The following is a 22,253-nucleotide window of genomic DNA, read 5'->3' on the forward strand; positions in this document are numbered from 1 at the left end:
ATTAAATCATACAATTTATGCCATAACAATAGAAAATTACAATTCAAGTATGTTATTGCATTATTATTAACACACGAACTTACCTCGTATACGAAAATGACCATTTTACCATTTTGTCCACAACTTGGTATTTTACCGATTTTAGCTCGAATTTCAATTTTCCTTGCTCTATCATTACAAATATAGCCTAATTAGCATTCACATTATTCAAATTAACCCAAAATCATATTTTGGAAAAATTACAATTTTGCCCCTAAACTTTGTCAAAATTACATTTTTACCCCTAGGCTCGTAAATTAAACTTCATCCTATTTTCTTATGTCTTATGACATGTTGATCATTTTTCCCTTCTATAGAAACATCAAATTCACACTCTAACATGTACTTATGAACATTAGGTATTTTTACCGATTATGATGTTTTACTCGCTTTCACGTAAAATCGCTTAGTAAATGTTGTTTAACACAATTTCAAGCTTCATATTATACCATAAAACATCAAAATAAAGAAATTTTACCTATGGGTATTTTTCCAAATATAAACCCTAGGTTAAATTATTGCTAGAATAAGCTTAACCAAGTTACCGGGATTTCAAAAATGTAAAGAACTTTAAAAACGGGGCTAAGGAGCACTTACAATCGAGCTTGGGAGTTTGAACAAACCTTAACCATGGCTACAGCTAGTAGAAATGGTTGAATGAAGAAGATGATAGCTAATTTGGCTTATTTCCCTTTTTAATTCTTTTAATTATTAGTTTACCAAAATACCCCTAACTTAAAAATATTTTATTACACTAATTTCATGCCTATTTTTGTCCAGAAATTAACCAATGGTCTAATTGCCATTTAACGACCCTCAATTTAAAATTTCATAACAATTGGACACCTCTAGTATGTAGAACTCAACTTTTGCACTTTTTACGATTTAGTCCTTTTGACTAAATTAAATGCCCGAATGTCAAAATTTTTGAACGAAATTTTCACGAAATTATTCTGTGAAATCGTAGACCATAAAAATATAATAAAAAAATAAAATTTTCGTTAGATTTGTGGTCCTGAAACCACTATTCCGACTAAGCCCAAAATCAGGGTGTTACAACTTGTTTGTATGATTGTTGTGGTTTGAGTCTTGTAGAATACTTTTGCATTGCATTGCATGATCGTTGTGGTTACACCTTTAAGTGGGAGTGAGAAGCTATGCCTTCGTGAGGTTTTCACCTCCGCATGGGCTAGTCGATTGCTTCTGGGATACATCCGTACCTATGTCTTCGTGAGATTTTCATCTCCGCACGGTCATAGGGAAATGTATTCCCCTGAACTGAACCTAGTCTATATGAGCCTATAATGGGTAAGGATTGAGGAATCTGCTGGCTTAGGTACCCTTTCTTTGGAACCGAATCACATATAGAGAAACTTAAGAGCCTACCTTAGGTAGAGCCACGCCAAATCTTAGGTCACCCAGATAAGTGTTCTATATTGTTTTTTCTCTCTCTTGTGCTAATGTGTTTTGTTGTGTTTATTACTGCTGTAACACCCCTTACCCAATACCGTTGCCGGAGTCGAGCATGAGGCGTTACTTGACTTAACTTAAAAGTTCGGGCATAAAAATTTACTTCCAAATTTAATTTCATCAGTCATAAGAAAGCTGTCCACCTATACAGCAGTCACTAAAATAATTATAATTCAAGCTACGAAACTCTAAATTTAGATCCGTAAATTTTCCCTGAAACTAGACTCATATATCTATTCACCATAAATTTTTCAGAATTTTTTCTTTAGCCAATTAGTACAGTTTATTAGTTTAAGTCTCCCCTGTTTCACTAATCGACTATCCTGACCACTCATCACTAAAATTTAATTATCTCTTATTACAGACTTCATATGGTGATTAAACTTATTTCTACTGAAAATAGACTCATTAAGGAATCTATACATATAAATTATAACTCATAATTCCTTCTGTACAAATTTTAATGAATTTCTAATTTCAGAACAGGGGACTTCAGAAACATTCTTGCCCTGTTTCACTAAAATTCAAATATCTAAAAGTATATAATTCTTTTGCTTACTCCACTTCTTTCATATGAAAGTAGACTCTTTAATCTCTAATTTCATATCTCACTCAACTTCTAATTCTATTTCCACTATTTTTGATGATTTTTAAAAGTTACATCAATGCTGCTGTCTAAGAACTGCTCCATTGCAATTTTTAAAAAAAAAATTCAATATAACCCCTTTATAATTGTCTAACCTTCCCTGCAATTTTCAAATCACAACCAATTCCAGTATTTCATCTACTTCATTTAAATACTAATGAAGTTCAACCAATCAACCATTTCAAACTAAAAACATGTATATATTTCGATATCTAACGTAACCATAACATTCAAATTTACTTTTTACTTCAATTCCCTATACATGCCATATAAATCCAAAAAGTTACTTAACATAATCTACCGGAGTATGTCTGGATAGTGTGATTCTTGATGTAGATCCGATCCTCCGAATGTATAAATACGTTAATCTACAAAAACAATAAACACACACATGTAAGCTTATAGAAAAGCTTAGTAAGTTCATAGGAATAAAACATAAATCTTACCAAACACTTGTACACTTATACAATATACACCATTACTAAATTTACCTGTCAACCACAATCTTTGGTGAGTTCCTTGGTATAAACTCACTACTACTTATTCTTTTACCATAATTCCTTTGGGCCCATTTATCACTTACTATCCTTGATCAAAATTAAGGAACGGTCACGGAAAATTGAGTACTTCACTTTCACTTTGCCATAGTATAACTATGGTCTTACGTATGATCATTTATCATTTATCCCTGATCAGATAAGTGTAACCACTTATCACTTTGTTTCTTGATCAGATAAGTGTAACCACTTATCACTTTGTTTCTTGATCAGATAAGTGTAGCCACTTATCACTTTGTCACTTGATCAGATAAGTGTAGCTAAAACTACCACTTATCACTTTGTCACTTGATCAGAAGTACTCAAATCCGGCGTTCCACTTAATTTGATCATTTATTCGATTTTCACATTTTTATTTTATTCTCACTTCAACAATAAATGCATTTCATCATACATTGTATAATTCACGAAATTAACATTTAATCATTAAATTTCAGCCATATGAACTTACCTGGGTCGATTTGCAGAATTTGCAAAAGTTCAGGGACTAATCAACTACTTTTTCTTTTCCTCGGCTTGCTTCGGGTTCTCGATCTAAAATACAAATTTATTCATTCATCAGCATATAATTCTATTCTAATCCATTTCACAATTTATGCCCTTAAGTTTTCGAAATTACACTTTTACCCCAAACTTTACAGTTTTTACAATTTGGTCCCTACTCAATTAACCCCTCAATTGATCTAATTTTTCTCAATTAACACCTTTTCCAACTATTTTAAACTACTACATAGCCTTTCATACTCAAAACCGCAACACCAAACCTTAATTCTCAACTTTTTCACAATTAAGTCCCTAAAATCAATTTCTATCAAAATTACTTAATAAAATCATCATATAACAAAATTAAAGCTTTAATTCCATGTTCATTCATCATATACTTCCAGCATGTATTCATAGAAACTTTCAAAATCAGCCATGAAATCAAAAACTAATGAAATAATTAGTTGGGCCTAATTGTAAAAGTATCAAAATCACAAAAATTAGAAAAAAAAATCAAGAATTAAACTTACATAATTCAAATATATGAAAAACCAGCTTGTTTCAGACCTCCTATGGCGTTTTTGCTGATAAATTGTGAAGAGATCTCTAGATTTTTCACTTTTGTCTTTGTTTTAAATGTTTAATTTGTTAAGTTTCCAATTTTGCCCCTATTTCTACTTACATTCTGCTGATTTTTCTTACCCAACCATCCAGCCCATAAAATTTGGGCCTAATTGCCTTTTAAATCCCTCCTCATTAGTCACTTAAGCTATTTAATCACAATTTAATAAATTTTACACTATTTTCAATTTAGTCCTTTTTAGTTAATTAACTATCCAAACGTTAAAATTTTCTAACGAAACTTTAATACCAACTCAATGACACTCTATAAATATTTCTAAAAATATTTATGGCTCGGTTTAAAATCTTCGAGGTCTCGATACCTCGTTTTTTTATTTTAATTATTTTAATATTTATTCCTAGTACACTATTCACTATTTCAAAAATTTTTCTAACTTCACATTTAACTTATACTTACTAAATTTATAATATTTTCTACTCGTTTGTCAGATTTAGTGATCTCGAATCACCATTCCGACACCACTGAATATTCAGGCTATTACAACTGCATTGCATTACATCATCATAGAATGGATGTGTTGATTCATATTTGATTGCTAAAAAGAACAACTTGTCATGGGAAACGGATTTCTTGATAAAGTGGATTATAATACGGTTGTCCGAATATGGTCTAAGTAAACACAACGAAAGAGGGCTGATAGTTCGCGGAGGAAAACAAGTCTTTGTTTTATTGCCCAAGGATTCAAGTTGATAAAGAGCCGTCACGTCCCAACTTTCTTAAAGAAGCTAACAAGCATCGCGAGGATAAGTGAGTAATAAGTCACGACCTAGATCAAGCAAAAAGGAGCTAATAGAGGTATCTATTGGAAGTTTACGAGATTTGATTTTTACGAAGAAAAGGGATCGGTGACTTCTCTTGGAATATGAAGGTAAAGCTGCATATGTAATCCGTTTTATGTAAAGGAATTTGTTTTCTAGAAAAATTGTACTAATAGAATTAAATTCAGAATCAACGTCTTTCTTTCTTTTGCATTACATTGCATCGTTTGCATTAGATTTTCACAAAAATACCCTAATTAATTGAAATCATTTCAGTTAATCTGGAAACCGAAAAAAAACTTACCAACCAAGCATCATTACAGTACCCGTGCCAAGATAAGATATGGACCAAAGATTGGAAAAACTGGAACAACTTCAAAAAGAAATGCAAGGCAAGCTACAAATACAAATACAAAAGCAGCTAGCTAAGGTTCAACAAGACATGATGAACGAAATGTTAGAATCCCAAATGAATATGATGAATCAGTTGTCCCAATTGCTGACTAAAGTGCTAGAAAAGGGAAAAAGCTCCATGATCAATATTGGGAAGGACAATGAGAAGCCTTTCTACCCTTCGGGTTTCATCTTGACAAATGTTCAGACATGTCCGCAAGGTGTACCCATTGCTATCAGAACCCAGCAGTATCAGGCCAGTTCCTCGGCACCAGGGGATTACCCAATAGGTTTAGGCTCCAATCCGAGGGGCAATCCAACCAATCCTGTAGTTCCTGATCTGGACGAAATGGAAAAAGCAAAGATGTGACTGCCAAAACAACTTGAGGATCGGTATAGGTGGTTGGAGAAAAAATTTAAAGCAATGAAGAATGTTGACTACTACTGTGGGATTGACGTCAAGGATCTGAGTTTGGTCCTCAATCTAGTACTCCCACCAAAATTTAAGACTCCAGAGTTTGAAAAGTACAATGGACTAGTTGTCCTGAAGCTCACATCACAATGTTCTGCCGAAGGATGACAGGATATATTAATAACGACCAACTATTAATCCACAGCTTCTAAGATAGTTTGATCAGGTCAGCAGCTAAATGGTACAATCAATTGAGTCTTGCTAAAATTAATTCATGGAAGGACTTAGCAAAAGCTTTTATGAAGCAGTATAGCCATGTAACGGACATGGCACCCGACAGAATTATCCTGCAGAATATGGAAAAGAAGCAAAATGAGAGCTTCAGGCAATATGCCCAAAGATGGAGAGAGGTAGCAACACAAGTCTAGCCACCTCTTTTGGACAATGAGACTATAATGCTTTTCATCAATACTCTGAAAGCCCCGTTCATTAACCATATGTTGGGAAACACTACTTTGAGCTTTTCAGATATAGTAATGGCCGGTGAGATGATTGAAAATGCAGTAAGAAGTGGGAGGATAGATGCGGGAGAAAGCGCTAAAAGGTCAACCTAGAGGAGCAAGGAGAGTGAGGTGAACATCGTGAGCATACCTTCCAAATTAGTTAACGTAGGTCAGTCGAGGGCTGTAACCACTAGTTATCAAAGCTCTTCAAGGTAGGAATCCAACACAAGACCAAGTATAGAAAAGCTTCAATTTACACCCATCCTGATATCATATAAGGAGTTGTATCAGAATCTTTTTGATGTGCATGTGGTGTCTCAATTCTACTTGGAACCTGTGCAACCTCATTTCCCAAAATGGTATAATGAGAATGCTCAATGCGAGTACCATGTGGGAATAACAGGACACTCAATCAAAAATTGCACTACATTTAAAAAGTTGGTCAAAAGGTTCATTGAAATGAGAATTATGAAGTTCGACGATTCCTTAGAACCTAATCGCTCTGACATTGAAGTAAATGCAATATTTGAAAGTGGGGGCAAAAGAGTTGTGATTCCTTGAACAAGTCAAAAGCCTGGAAGGAATATTGGGGAATTTGAATGACATACCTGAAGTGGAAACTAGGGAATAAAAGTTTCCAAACCTTTGCATACTTGGGAGTGTTTTGAACAATGGAACTGTGGAAGAGATCCCTGTATTTTTAGAGCTAATCTAAAGTAATATTCAAAACACACTTTTTGCTTTAAGCCTAGGGACAATAAGATTCCTTTTGTGAAATAGGCTTGTGTCCAAAATCCTTATTTCAATAAAATGCATCTGTTTGAGCAGATATTTTTTCATTCTTTACATATTCTTTTATTCTTTGGACTTTCTTTCAAATTTTTTTTTATTCTTCATTCATGATCATACCATACAAATAATCATCCTTAGAATCATTTATTCTTTGGAGTCTGCCTTTGTACCTACAACAGGTCCCTAGATTTCAATGATGTGAGCGACGCTGTCACTAACTCAGAGTTTTTTTGGTTGAGATATGTGTTTAGGTGGATCTTAGGACTTTGAAGAAGACAGAGATTGTAATTTATCTCCTGATTTGTTAAGGATGGTAGAACAAGATGAAAAACAGATCTTACTCTACGAAGGGTTAGTGGACATTGTCAGCAAGAGGCAAAGATCGGAGTCTGAGTCACTGCAAAGGTAAAGCGAATCGTCATTGAGTTATTTTAAGAATTCAAAGATGTTTTGGCATAACCATGTTAAGATATACCTAGGATATTAAGATCTGTGGACACTGAAAAATGTCTACACGGGTGTCAGAAGGACACATGTTAACGATTTCACGGTTAGACACACTAATCATGATGTTTGGGTACTGTTGATCTACCATGGATGGGGATTGTACTAGTTAGGTCGTATTTAGGGAGACAAGATTCATGTGCCTCATTCATTTCTTCACAGATTTTCTCTATGTAGGTCATGGATGTTATCAGGCCATTCTCGTCTAATATACATCGATTCATCTTTGCAGTCGTCGATTACTTCACAAGAGGGTGAAAGTCACTTCATATGCCAATGTTACAAAGTTGATAGTCATCAAATTCAAAAAAGAAACAACCAAAAAAAAAGAAAAAAAAAGAGATCAGGTGCCGACAAGGAATGTCAGAAAAGATCATGTCTAAATACAACTGCATAATGTCAAAAGTTTGCAGTTTGTTCAAAGATCAGACGCCATATCACAGTGCAGCAAAGGCAGCCAAAAAGAAAAACAAAAGTACAAAAAATAAAAAAAAACAAAAAGAAGAATAAATAAATAAAAACAAAGGTCATAGTGAAAGGCGACCGAGACTTATAAAGATTGGTATAAAGAAGTTACCATTTATGCTCTACGCTTATCGAACGTCAGCCAAGACCTTCATCAAGGCAACTCCTTCTCATTAGTTTGTGGAATGGAAACGATTTGTCCATTGAAGTTGAGTTTCCTTTTCTCCGAGTCTTGTTAGAATTAAAGTTGGATGAGGCAAAATGGACCCAATCCCGATATGATCAGTCAAATTTGAAGGATATCTGTCATGCTCAGATAATGCAGGCTTACAACAAAGATGCTCATCCTTGATAATTCCACAAGCGGGACTTGTCATTAAAGAAGATTCTTCCTACACAAAAGGACTTCAGATGAAAGTGGATGCCAAACTAGGAAGGACCTTATGTAGTAAAGAAGGCTTGTTCTGCAGAAGCATTGATGTTGACCGAGATGGATGGTAAATACAGAAAGTATTCTACCTAAAAGAGGAGAGGCCAAGATGAAAACCCGCAAAGAGTGCCTTTGAGACATTAAAAAAATTAAAATAAAAATAAAAATAAAAAATCAAAGGAAAATAAAAATCAAAGGATTAAAGAAAAAATAAAAGAAAAAATCAAAAAGAAGAAAGAAAAAGGAGAGGCTAAGGTGAAAAACTGCAAAAGGCGCCTTGAAACCAAAGGGGATTTGAGTTGAAAACCTGAAAAGGGCAGCTCAAATTTGGATCAAAGTAGGGCATACAGTAGTCTTGGTATGCCTGAATTAATAATGAAGCAGTATGCTACGTCTTAGGGCATAGACAGAGTATTCTAGATCCCCTAAACACAGATTAAGCTTAAAATGGTCGTCAAGAAGTTTGTACAGAGAAACTCATGTTGCGATATCTAGGGCACCTAGTTTGGCATTTTACCCATTTTTGAATTTGCTATCTTATTCTTTTCAAGATACGTCCTAATAAATTTCCTTCTTTGTTGCATTTGCTTACTTGCTTCAAGCTATGCTCCTAATTTCCTTCTGGTCCATTGTTATGATCTTTTTCAAGCATTTTACATTGAAATAATGATTAGTGGACTAATAATACTTTCATAAAAGGAGTTTCGCATATTACTTTGGAAGCTTCTAATAGTACAAGAACTTGAAACAGGACTATTGTTTAGAACACACCAAGCCTAAAGGTTGGAAATATTGAAGAAGAATGATTATCTCTTTAGACTTTTTATTGGTTGAATAAAAAGACAAGACATTTCATCGGTGATACAACCTTGGCAAATAATGAGCAATGTCAACCCAAGTGTAAAAGGGATCATTCTCGAGAAAAATGATACTCTGCATTCATGCAAATATCAGACATATACGTCTGGTCATTACACCCAGGGAATGGTGTAATAGATCAAGTTGATTGAAGATGATATAGATCTTATACCATTAAGTTACAGCAAGATGGATAGAAGAAACCAAATGTTATTTCCCTAAAGTTGCAGGGGGAAATACAAATTTTATGTCCCAGAAGGTACAGTAGAGGGACTCTAAAATTACAGCGGGGCAAGCTTGTTGAGCAGAATATGATTGCTTTTGGGGTTTTTAGTCGAATAAGATGGCAGCATAATACATCAGTGGTAATGCCCTGATGAACAACGAGCGATGATACCATAAGCATTTAAAAGGATCATTCTCATTTCTGCATTCATATATCATTCATAACACATCTAGCTAAGAGCATTTGATTTATTTCGATCATAGCATCCTAATCATTTGGCATAAGCATAAGTACATGAAACCGATTCTACAGATCATGTCCTTAGAGGACGGTGTAGCAACATTAGTGAATTCACAGATCTTATCTCCCTGAGATAGTAGTGGAGTAGATCGAAGATAGCAAATCTTATCTTCCCAAGGTAGCAGGAGAGCAGATTTTAGCCACCAGCCTTATCTCTCTGAGATAGTAAGAGAGCAGGTTGAAGTTTGAAGTCTTATCTTCCTGAGGCAGCAAGGAAGCAGACTAAAGAATGTAGATCTTATCTCCCTAGGCAGTAGTGGAGTAGATCGAAGATGGCGAATCTTATCTTCCTGAGGTAGCAAGGGAGCAGATTGCAGCCATCAGCCTTATCTCTTTGAGGTAGCAAGAGAGCAGGCTGAATTGAAGTTTTATCTTCCTAAGGTAGCAAGGAATTAGACTAAAGATTGTAGATCTTATCTTCCTAAATAGTACTGGAGCAAATCGAAGATGGCGAATCTTATCTTCCTGAGGTATCAGGGGAGCAGATTTTAGCCACCAGCCTTATCTCTCTGAAGTAGCAAGAGAGCAGGTTGAAGTTTGTAGTCTTATCTTCCTGAGGTAGCAAGTAAGTAGACTAAAGGTTAAAGATCTTATCTCCCTAAATAGTAGTGGAGCAGATCGAAGATGGCGAGTCTTATCTTTCCGAGGTAGCAGGGGAGTAGATTTTAGCCACCAGCCTTATCTCTCTGAGGTAGCAAGAGAGCAGGTTGAAGTTTGTAGTCTTATCTTCCTGAGGCAGCAAGGAAGTAGACTAAAGATTGTAGATCCTATCTCCGTAGGTAGTAGTGGAGCAGATCAAATATGGCAAATCTTATCTTCCCAAGGTAGCAGGGGAGCAGATTGTAGCCATCAGCCTTATCTCTCTGAGGTAGCAAGAGAGCATGTTGAAGTTTGAAGTCTTATCTTTCTGAGGTAACAAGGAAGTAGACTGAAGATTGTAGATCTTATTTCCCTGAGATAGCAGTAGTGGAGCAGATCGAAGATGGAGAATCTTATCATCCCGATGTAGTAGAGGAGCAGATTTTAGCCACAAGCCTTATCTCTCTGAGGTAGTAAGAGAGCAGGTCGAAGATTGTAGTCTTATTTTCCTGAGGTAGCAAGGAAGCAGATTGAAGATTGAAGGTCTTATCTCCTTGAGTTTGCAGCGGAGCAGACTGAAGATAGTAGATCTTATTTTCCTAAAGTGCAGCGAAGCAGATCAAAGAAGATTCAGTGGAGCAGATTGAATCTACAAATCTCTTCTTCCTGAAACTACATTAGAGCGGATAGAAACACTAAGTTCTATGCTTCTGAAGATGCAGTGGGATGGAATAAAATTACTTGAAAGAAAAGGAGCACAAAAAAAGTCAAGATTCAGAGACCAGGCAAAATTAACCCTTTTAGAGTCTTTGCTCCATTCTCGTTACACGACAATGAACAAAGAGGGGCAGCTGTAATGGGCCAATTTAGCCTGGGACCATACAAAAACAAATAAAAAAACAAATAAAAAAAGACCCAAAATCAAAGTCCAAATACAGTCTTTATACAAATTATAAATTATAATCCATTTTACAAATAAACCCAAAGCCCAATTATTAAATTGGCCTAACCCAACCCAATTTCAGTGGCCCAATTGAGACAAGCCCAAAAGGGCCCAAAACCCAAACATGTTTAGCAAACCTTAGCTTTTGGGCCTCTGCCTATGAATGGCCTCTATCATTGAAGCTTCCATGCGTGCGTAGCCTACATGCTCCACGCCAGCACGCCTACGAACGGCTTCTCTCCACGCCATACACACCTGCAACAGACTAACAACCCACAACAGATTGACAACAAATAGATCTAAAGAAAATTTTCTTGTATTTTCTTTTTTTATTCTTTTTTCTCTTTATTCGGTTATAAAATAAAACTGAATATAATACTGTAGAGGGACTTACGCATACATACATACGAAAAGAGAAATATACTAAGAAAAATAAAAGGTGATTCACTTACTAATTCTTTATTCTTTTTTTTGGGTTATTTTTATTTATTTCTTGCATTATTTTAAAATCTATCAAATAAATTGATAAACCGTAAATTATACATATTTTTACCCCATATTTAATGCATTTTATGGATGATTTCTCATTAGAATTGGTGAATTCAATGCTTCTAATGCTTTAATTTCATGTTTTATTCTTAGGAGAGCATAGGAGAGCTAAAGGAACGAGAAATGGGCTAAAAACGGAGAAAATGGGCCAAAGTATGAAATCAACACGGCCTGGACCTCCTCACACGGGCAGACCACATGGCCGTGTCAATTTGGCAGGCTCGAACACTGCCTGAAGTAATCAATCACGGATGTGTGCCACGAGCGTGTTCTTGCCGAGCCCAAGTTGAGTCCAATTTGGAAAAGGTTAATTTTGAGGGTTTTTAGGCATTCCAAAGCCTATAAATACACCCTGGAGAAGGAAGAAAAAGAGGACGAAGAATAGGGAGTAAGGAATTACTCCAAAGAAGCCGATTGATCCATCTCAAAAGCTGGATTCATCATCAAGACTGTAGATCTCTCCTCAATTTCCCTTCAGGAGTTTTGAGTTTTCTTTATGTTTTGTATTCTTTGTTCTTCTGAGATGTTTTCTTATTTAGTTATGAACTAAAACCCCTAAAAACTTAAGGGGAATGAAACCTAAGACGAATCTTGTTATTATTTTTTGAATCGTATGATAAATATTTAACTTGTTCTTAATTATGTGTTCTTAATTCTTGTTTTGATATCCCAGGATATTGATTCAAAACAAGCTCTTATTCAGAGGAGGAATAGACCCTGTCTAAGAGTAATCTGTCATAATTAAGCGAACTTGATTGCGCGCTTAGACATAGGGTGACAAGATTTTACCGGATTAGGGTGAAACCTAATAAGGGAATCTATAGATCGAGTTAATGCAACCCTAGAGTCTTAATTAGAGAAAAGTCTCGGTTATTCAATCTAGGGATTAGACATTATTAGTCTTGAATAGGGATAATAACATAACTTAGGGATCTCTACGAAACAAGTTGAATGAATAAATCGTCCCATTAGAAGCCAGAATAACAAGTAAAGTCTAAGTGGATTTTTCCTTAGGTATTGTCTTAAGTCAATCGATTTTTCCCAAAAAAAATTCCCCAATTCTTTTCTTTGTGAGTTATTAGTTTAGATTATTAGTTAATTAAAACAAAAACGTCTTTATTCTTAGGCTAGATAATAAAAAGACAGTCATTACTAGTACTTTTAGTTCCTTTGGGTTCGACAATCCGGTCTTGCTAAAACTATACTATTGTTTGATAGGTACACTTGCCTACATCGCAATAATAGTTAGTTCAAGAACGAGTAATTATAAATCTTTAAAACCTATCACGAAATCACACTATCACAAATACAAAGGAAAAAAAAGGCTTACTTATTGATCAGCATCGACTTAGCTGGTGGCCGCTTCTCTGATTCAAATGTATACGGATCCTTGGGTTTCCGTTTAAAGCCGTGACGGAGGTTGAGGCGCACTTGGCGCCACCTTTGCTTACAGGTCGGCCGAGAGAAGAGGGATAGGTTAAGAGGGTTTTGAAAAAGCTTTTTGAGAAAACAATCTGCAAAATGATTTTTTAGGTCAATTTTTAGTTTATATATCTAGATAAAACGACACCATTTAAGGGGAGGGGGATCCGCGCATCAACCCGTTCATAGGCCAGATCTACCCTTTGCGCTTCAAATGGGTAATTTGCGGGGCTAGTCCTTCCCTTTAGCGTTGACTTTTTAATTAGTCCCTCACTACAGCAAAACTGACTTTTAGCGACGCTTTTAAGCGCCACTAAAACTACTTGCGACGTTTTTACAAGCGCCGCAAAAAACGCTGTTATAGATAACGCCACTAAATTTTGCGGCGTTTATTTGAAAAAATGCTGTTAAAGGTCATGACCTTTAGCGGCGTTTGTGGGAGAAACGCCGCTAAAAGTCATGACCTTTAGCGGCGCTTTCTCCACAAATGCCACTAAAGTTCATGGCCTTTAGCGGCGCTTCTCCCACAAAAGTCGCTAAAGGTCATGGCCTTTAACGGCGTTTCTCCCACAAACGCCGCCAAAGGTCATGGCCTTTAGCGGTGCTTTTTCAAATAAACGCCGCAAAAGGCATGAAATTTTTAAAAAATAAAATATTATAAAGGTCTTGAAAAATATAAAAAAATAAAAATCATTATCAAAATATTGAGAAGAACAATGTCCATGATATAAATATAAAAATTTTCTATTAAAATTCATTATCAAATTAAAATAAAAATAAAAATATAGAATCAAAACTAAAATAAATAATAAAAATTAGATTAAATATAAATATAGAATCAAAATAATAAAGCACCAAATTTGTATACTGCCCACCATTATAAGTCACTAAAAGCAAGAAAAACAAAATAACTTAATTCATGGAATTCACGAATGTTAACATCAGACATAAGTTTAAAACTTTGCCTTCGGAAGGATGTTCAAAACTAGAATCCACAATAGATCGAAGCAGCTTCGGTTTCAGCAGAAAGTCTCTGAATCCCGAACTGTGAATTCCAACATACCCCTTACGCCACATAAAAAAGAACATTGGTTTACACTAAAACTAGCAGATTGTATTAGAACATTGTTTTTCTTAAAAATATGTATAAATTAAAATCAACTAAGGCTAAAATACCTGAGAAAGTGCTTTGACACAGCTGTGATAAATATAAAGAACTGATGCCATCTCCTTCCCATCCTGGATAAGTGTGTTCTGCCATGCCATCAAATACAAGATCAGAGACAAAAACAAAACACTAAAAAGTTTATCAAAATTTTGCAATTAACTTTAGACTCTAACTAGCTTGGCAAAAAAATAAGTATTTATGCATATAAGCAAAAAGGAGAAAAATAAAATAAATTGACATTGTAAGACCCAATTTGTGCCCGGGCTTACACAAAAACTAAAAAACAAATCAAAATATAAAAAAATAATAATCCAATGTCCATTTCTTACATAGCCCAGCAACCAAAATAAACAGGCTCAAATTATTAAACTTAACCCAAATAGCCTAAATAACCCAAAATACCCCAAGCCCAAAACACCTAGGGAATTTTTGGCAGAAACCCTAGAAGCTTCAGCCACCGCAGCCTTTAGCCGATTCTTCCACTCATGCCATGCTCCGCAAATAACTCCTCCACGCCATGCACACCTACAACAAACGAAAACCACAACAGCAAATCACAGCAAACAATAATAGATTACAACAGGGATTTTTGTGTGTTTTTATTTATTTTTATTTACTTATTTTTCGGCTATAAAACCGAATGTAAACGATGTACATGGGATTTTTTTCCCAGAAATACACACACATATTGAAAAAGAAAGCAATCAAAAATTAAAAAAGTGATTTCCAATACGAGTTTCTCCATACCTTTTAATTTTCTTGCGATTCATTTCTTTCGATCTTTCATCATTGACTACGAAAATAAAAAAGGAGAGAGCGAAGTCTTACCTGGCACATACGCCATAGATTTCCTTCTTGCTTTGTTTGAATCAAAGCCAAGAGAGGATTTCAAGGCTGAAAAATCATTCCCCAGGCTTGAATGTGTAGCTTGTGGTTTGGGGGATGAGAATCGGCCAAGAGAGGAGAAAATTATGGGGAAATAAAAAGGGGCTAGGGTTATTTTAAAAGGGGCTGATTGTTTTTTTTAAAGGAAATATTTGGTTTTATAAAAGGGAAGAAACAACACCGTTTTAAAGGGGAAATGTTTGGTTATTTGTTGTAGATGGTCAATTTGCTCGATTGGTCCCCTCCTTTTGCGTTAGCGCGCGATCAAGCCTACTTCAGATTTCTTTGTTTTTTAATTTTGTCCCCAAAATTTGTGCGCCAATTCAATTGGATGCGCGTTTAATATCTTTATGGTTATTTGACAATTTACTCAATGGAACACTTCCGTCATAGTTGTATACTGCTCCCTCCTTAAAGGAAATATATCTCTCTCAAAATCAATTCAGTGGGCATATCAAAGAATTCTAATCCAAATCACTATAGTTTTTATATCTAGCAAATAATAAACTCCAAGGTCCTCTTCCATCTTCAATATTCCAACTTCTCAATCTTACCCAGCTCAGTTTATCCTCGAATAATCTTAGTGGCGTCATAGAGTTGAGCATGTTCTCAAACCTTCCAAATCTCAAACATCTTGACCTTTCATATCTCAGCCTATCCTTAACATATAATACTACTTCAAGTGTTAATCATAAATTGAATCTTACAAACTTATTTTTGTCATCTTGCAATCTTAGTGAATTCCCCCAATTTTTGAAAGGGCTTAAAAGTTTGGAAAGGTTAGACCTCTCTTACAACAGAATTGAAGGCAAGATTCCACAGTGGATGCAAGAGGTAGGGAATGACTCTTTGATTTACTTAAATGTATCTCACAACTCTTTGACAAAAGTTGATCACTTTCCATGGAAGAATATTGCAGTTCTTGACTTAAGCTTCAATTTGATCCATGGAAATCTTTTAATTCCAGCTTCGACAATCAATGTCTTTTCTGTCTCAAATAATAATTTCAACGGGGAGGTCCCTTCTTTAATATGCAATGCCAGTGCTATTCGAATTCTTGATTTGTCCCACAATAACTTGAGTGGAACAATTCCGCAATGCTTTGGAAATTTGAGCAACGGCCTTGAATTCTTGAATCTAAAGAAGAACAAGTTGAATGGGACGATTCCTCCAACGTTTGCAAAGGGATGCCAGTTGAGTAATTTCAACTTAAATGGAAATCTGTTAGAAGGGCCTTTGACACCATCCATCCTTAACTGTAGAGGTCTGGAAGTGCTAGATCTTGGTAACAACAAGATCAATGATACATTTCCTTATTGGTTGGGAAGTCTTCCACAACTACAAGTTCTTGTACTAAAGTCAAATCAAATGCATGATTCCTTGCATGACCATAGCTCCAAGTTTAGCCATTGTTTCTCTAAAATCCAAATTTTAGACCTTTCAAGTAATTATTTTTCTGGACCCCTACCTGTGAGACACATCAACAACTTCAAGGCTATCATAAATCTCAAGAAAAAAGGTAGTGCAAGGTCATACATGGGTGTGGAGTATGATTATATCAATAGCGGCTTCTATACCTATTCCATTGGAATTGTTATGAAAGGACACTATATAGAATTTGAAAAAATTTTCACCATGTAGATGATCATTGATCTCTCAAACAATCAGTTTGAAGGAGAGATTCCAAAGGTTATTGGGAAGCTTAACTTATTGAAAGGGCTGAACCTTTCTCATAATAACCTTAATGGTAGGATCCCCACTTCAATAGGGAATTTGACAATTCTTGAATGGTTGGACCTATCTTCAAACAAGTTGGCTGGGACAATTCCAAATAGATTTGTAGATCTAGCATTTCTTTCGTCCTTCAATGTTTTTGAAAATCATCTCCATGGTCAGATTCCTCAAGGCAAACAGTTCAACACATTTGGGAATGATTCATATGAAGGAAACAAGGGACTATGTGGATTTCCGGTCTCGAAAGGTTGCAACATCATTGAACCACCAGCTCCAAATGTGTTTGAAAAAGATGGTTCAAAATCAAAAATTGCTTTTGGTTGGCAAGTGGTGTTGATAGGTTATGGATGCGGAGTAGTGTTCGGAATGGCCGTGGGGTATGTCGTTTTCCAAATTGGTAAGCCGAAATGGTTGGTGAACTTGGTTGAAAACCAACATGAGAAGAGGCGGAGAAGAAAGTCAAAGAATGGCAATCGCGAAAATGGACGAAGAAGGATCTAGTTGGTGGAAATGATGTTCAAGCGTTTATGTTTTATCTTTATAATTTCTTGTTTTGAAGTCTGTCGAAATGTTTTTTTTTTCCTATGGTGATGGGTTGCATTCGCATGCATCTGTCTTTATTATTGTAACAATTCATCAGTATTTTATTGCATTACGTAGGGGTTTATTCTGAATATTGTAACATTTTGTATTGTGCAACGATTTATGTCTTCTTTCATGAATTACAATTTTTAGTCTCAATAATCTCTGCTTTCAAGATTCTGCAGTAAAAGCTTAGTTTCACGGACATAGTAATATAATGAATTCAAACATCAATTGTCCTTATTTCCTTTAGTTAGCTTATTAATTGGTGGATCAAATTTCTAGCAGTCTTCTTGCTCATCTCATCATCTTTGTCTCGAGTTAAACATAGTCAAAACTATAAAATTTTCTTTTTGCGTGGAAAATTATTTGGCATTCTGCAAATTTCCACAATGCTTGTTGATTACCTCTGGTTGACAGCTATACATGTATAGGAAGTAAGGAAGGAAGTCCAAGTCAATAGGCACTGACATTCTTAGTCTTCCACCCTTTGGGACCAAATATGATGTGTTATAGGAAACAAGATCATGTCCAGAGACAGTGACAAGTTTGTTTGATGGAAGTAGCTCTTTTCACACTGCAGACTTGACCTTCAACACGTGAATGTAAAATTGGGTACTCGTACATATGTTCGATTATGCTTTAAACACAAATATCAAATGCTTCAAAGACAATGAAGAAACCAATAATAGATAACATGGTCGACGATATGAAGTTGAGGTACAAAAATAAAGATTAAGTGGTTTTACAATGCCAAAATATTGCAACAACAATGAGATTATATATTATTGTATATAATAGTGATCGGTCTGGAACTTGAATATATGCAGGTGGTACCGCAGGAGCACATCTTAACATAAGGCTATGATTGTTCCATAATTTTTAGTTTCAAATTTTTGTACTCATTAATCTTTCCTATTGTTTTGTAAGGTGTTGGTTGTTTAATTAAATTTCATTTTTTTTTCGTTAACACACTTGGTCAAATATGCAAAATCCACACATAAATGTTTATACAAATTTCCATGGAACCATCAAGACAATCGCAAAAATCAAATTTGGGAATTAAAATTCTAACTTTAATATACCTGTGTTGGGAAGAAACCGAACAACCGAAACAAAGCGAAAGCACAACCGGTGTTCTTTCTCTCCTTATAACTCCTGTAAAAATTATGGCAAGCACAATAGCACAAGATATGTTCTCTAGCAACCTTAATCAACCACAAATCAACTAATGCAACCACAACAAAAATAAATAGAGACACCGATATTTTTACGTGGAAAACCCCTCTAAATTAAGGGTAAAAACCACGGGACTTTAGAGTCCGATAAATAGCTCCACTATCATCAAATGTTCAACTACAAGATCACAATATCAAGCCTACAACAAGCATTCAACTCCGACAAGGCTAACAACATGTAATCTTTAGCAAAAGAGAGAAAAATGAGCGAACATCACCAAAAACATAGCTGCTGAAAAATGGGTATTTCCGACGCTACAAGACTCGGATGAAAAATCCGACCGTACAAAGTCAAGAACACCTTATCACCTAGCTGCTGTCCAAAAATCAGCTCAATCGAACCACGGATGGACCTTCGATCGAAGAGTTGATCACTGCTGCACCAAGCTTGAAAATCTGATTTTTTTCTATTCTCTTTCTCTCTATTTTTTCTTTAGCTCTCTGCAGAAAAATTTCTGCCCACTCCCGTTAATAAGCCAAAAAATTGGCTTTCGACAAAACCAAAAGAAAAAGGAAGGCAAAACATTTGTGCCAGAAAATATGGGTTTCCCACATAGTGGGACCCATACCCAACAAATCTCCCCCTCCAACTATGTGGGGAATGCCTCCATGCCGGAGGTCAAACAACATGCTTCAAACTTTCCTCTTGGTAAGGCCTTCGTCAACATACCAGCACCATTATTATTAGTGTGTATCTTCTCAAGCTCTAACAGCTTAGCTTCAAGAACATCTCGTATCCAATGGTACCTCACATCAATATGCTTAGATCTAGCATGAAAAGTTGAGTTCTTACCAAGATGAATAGCACTCTGGCTATCACAGTACAGGACATACTTCTCCTGAGTAAAACCAAGCTCATGCACAAACTTCTTCATCCAAAGCATCTCCTTACACGCTTCGGTTGCTGCAATGAACTCTGATTCGGTGGTGGACAATGCAACACACTTTTGCAGTCTCGATTGCCATGCCACAGCTCCCCCTGCATAAGTGATTAAGTAACCTGAAGTAGATCTCCTCGAGTCAATGTCTCCGGCCATGTCTGAATTTGTATACCCAACAAGAACAGGTTTCTCATTGCCGAAACAAAGTTTCATGTTGGAAGTGCCACGAAGATATCTCATAATCCACTTCACTGCATTCCAATGCTCTCTGCCTGGATTAGAAAGAAACCGACTAACTGTACCAACGGCATAAGCCAAGTCTGGTCTCGTGCAAACCATTGCGTACATCAAACTACCCACGGCTGAAGAGTAAGGAATTTTCTGCATCTCTTCCTTCTCCTTTTCTGTGGAAGGACTATGCTTAACACTCAATCTAAAGTGCATAGCAAATGGAGTATTCACCGCTTTAGCTTTGTCCATACTAAACCTTTGAAGTACTTTCTCAATGTACCTCTCTTGTGATAACCATAATTTCTTGGCCTTTCTATCACGTGTCAGTCTTATGCCAAGAATTTGCTTTGCTGGCCCCAAATCCTTCATTGCAAAGGATTTACTCAACTCTTGTTTCAACTTCTCAATTCTAGAAGCATTCTGACCAACAATAAGCATATCATCAACATAGAGCAAAAGAATAATAAAATCATCACCAGAGAATCTCTTAACAAACACACAATGATCAGAAGTAGTCTTCTTGTAGCCTTGCTCCCCCATAACAGACTCAAACTTCTTGTACCATTGCCTTGGAGCTTGCTTCAAACCATACAAGCTCTTCTTCAATCTGCACACATAGTCCTCTTTCCCTTGTGCAACAAAACCCTCTGGCTGCTCCATGTAAAGCTCTTCTTCCAAGTCACCATGAAGAAAAGCAGTTTTCACATCCATTTGTTCAACCTCTAGGTCATAACAAGCTACCAAACTCAGTATAGTTCTGATAGAGGACATCTTCACAACCGGAGAAAATATTTCTTCAAAATCAACCCTCTTTTTCTGAGTATAACCCTTGACGACCAATCTAGCTTTGTATCGTGGAGATGAAGACTTCTCTTCTTGCTTCAACCTGTAAACCCACCGATTCTTCAAAGCTCTTTTGCCTTTATGCAGTTTCACCAATTCAAAAGTATGGTTCTCATGCAAGGATTGAAGTTCGTCTTTCATCGCTTCAACCCACTGATCTTTGCATTCACTCTCCATAGCTTCTTCATAACATTCAGGTTCTCCCCCGTCAGTCAAAAGAACATATTCATCAGGAGAATACCTGACAGAAGATCGTCGATCTCTGGAAGACCTTCGAAGTGGAACTGCTGGTGGAGCTATAGGTGCTTGTTGTTGATCATTCACAACATCATCCATGGGAGTATCAAAGTCACCTATAGTCTGATGGTCACCACTAACATCACCATGCACATCATCCTGGATAGGATCTGGTGAAGAGTCTAGAGGAACCGGATTCACATCGATCAAGTCACCACTACCTTGTGAATCCACTTTCTCCGTCTTATCAATGTCATCAATGGTCTGATCCTCAATGAAGACAACATCTCTGCTTCTCACGAGTTTCTTCTGAACTGGATCATAGAGTCTATAACCAAACTCACCATCTAGACCATAACCAATAAAAATGCATTGTCGAGCCTTGGCATCCAACTTGGATCTTTCATCCTTTGGAACATGAACAAATGCTTTACAACCGAATACACTTAGGTGATCATATGACACGTCTTTACCAAACCAAACTCTATCTGGCACATCACCTTTCAAAGGAACACTAGGAGACAGATTTATCACATGTGTCACTGTATTCAAAGCTTCAGCCCAAAACGATCTTGGTAACTTTGCATCTGACAACAAACATCTGACTCTCTCAATCAATGTTCGGTTCATTCTTTCAGCTAACCCATTTAACTGTGGAGTCTTTGGTGGTGTTCTCTGATGTCTGATTCCCTGTTGCAGACAATACTCATGAAACGACCCTGTGTACTCGCCACCATTATCAGTACGAATGCACTTCAACTTCTTCCCAGTTTCCCTTTCAACTGATGCTTGAAACTGTTTAAACACCTCAAAGACTTGATTTTTAGACTTTAAAGTGTAAACCCATAGCTTTCTTGAACAATCATCAATGAAAGTCACAAAGTAAAGTGCACCACCATGTGATCTTACTTTTATCGGACCACAAACATCTGAATGGACCAACTCTAGCAACTCTGATTTCCTATGAGGAGGATGGCTTCTAAATGAAACTCTTTTCTGCTTTCCTGCTAGACAATGAGCACAATTCTTCAGTGTAGCATTCTTTAAACCCGAAAGTTGATTCTTCTTCGCTAAACAGTTAAGCCCCTTCTCACTCATGTGACTGAGTCGTTTATGCCACAACTCAGTTGAGTTGTCATTCAGTGTCACATTCACCGTCTCTCGAGAAGTCAAAGCTTGCATCAAGTACAAATTTGAGCTCTTCTTTCCTCGAGCCACAACCAAGGAGCCTTTAGTCAGCTTCCACTGCCCTTCACTGAAAGTGTTACAGAATCCCTCATCATCAAGTTTTCCTGCAGAAATCAAATTCAAACGGACATCCGGTGCATGTCTGACATCCTTGAGAGTTAACTTTGTTCCATTGTTACTTACCAAGCTAACATCTCCCATACCAATAACCGAAACCAAACCATCATTACCCATCTTCAATACCCCAAAATCACCAGGAGTATAAGATGTGAAGAATTCCTTCCTCGACGTGAC

General features: G+C 36.3%; 1 protein-coding gene and 1 long non-coding RNA gene across 2 annotated transcripts; one reads left to right on the top strand and one right to left on the bottom strand.

Moving 5' to 3' along the window:
* Nucleotides 1-14,447: 14,447 nt before the first annotated feature.
* LOC121227832 (uncharacterized) lies at nt 14,448-15,122 on the bottom strand. The gene is made up of 2 exons (XR_005925355.1): nt 14,969-15,122; nt 14,448-14,665 (listed from the first exon to the last, which is right to left on the bottom strand). It is a non-coding gene; the product is annotated as an uncharacterized lncRNA (long non-coding RNA).
* Nucleotides 15,123-15,850: 728 nt separating this feature from the next.
* LOC107931120 (receptor-like protein 9DC1) lies at nt 15,851-17,260 on the top strand. Its single transcript, XM_016862897.2, has 2 exons — nt 15,851-16,375; nt 16,667-17,260. The coding sequence occupies exons 1-2, from the start codon at nt 15,851-15,853 to the stop codon at nt 17,258-17,260; spliced, it is 1,119 nt and encodes a 372-aa protein (XP_016718386.1).
* Nucleotides 17,261-22,253: the final 4,993 nt, after the last annotated feature.

Source organism: Gossypium hirsutum, chromosome A04 (assembly GCF_007990345.1).
Source record: "Gossypium hirsutum isolate 1008001.06 chromosome A04, Gossypium_hirsutum_v2.1, whole genome shotgun sequence".
In the NCBI taxonomy this organism is placed as follows: domain Eukaryota; kingdom Viridiplantae; phylum Streptophyta; class Magnoliopsida; order Malvales; family Malvaceae; genus Gossypium; species Gossypium hirsutum.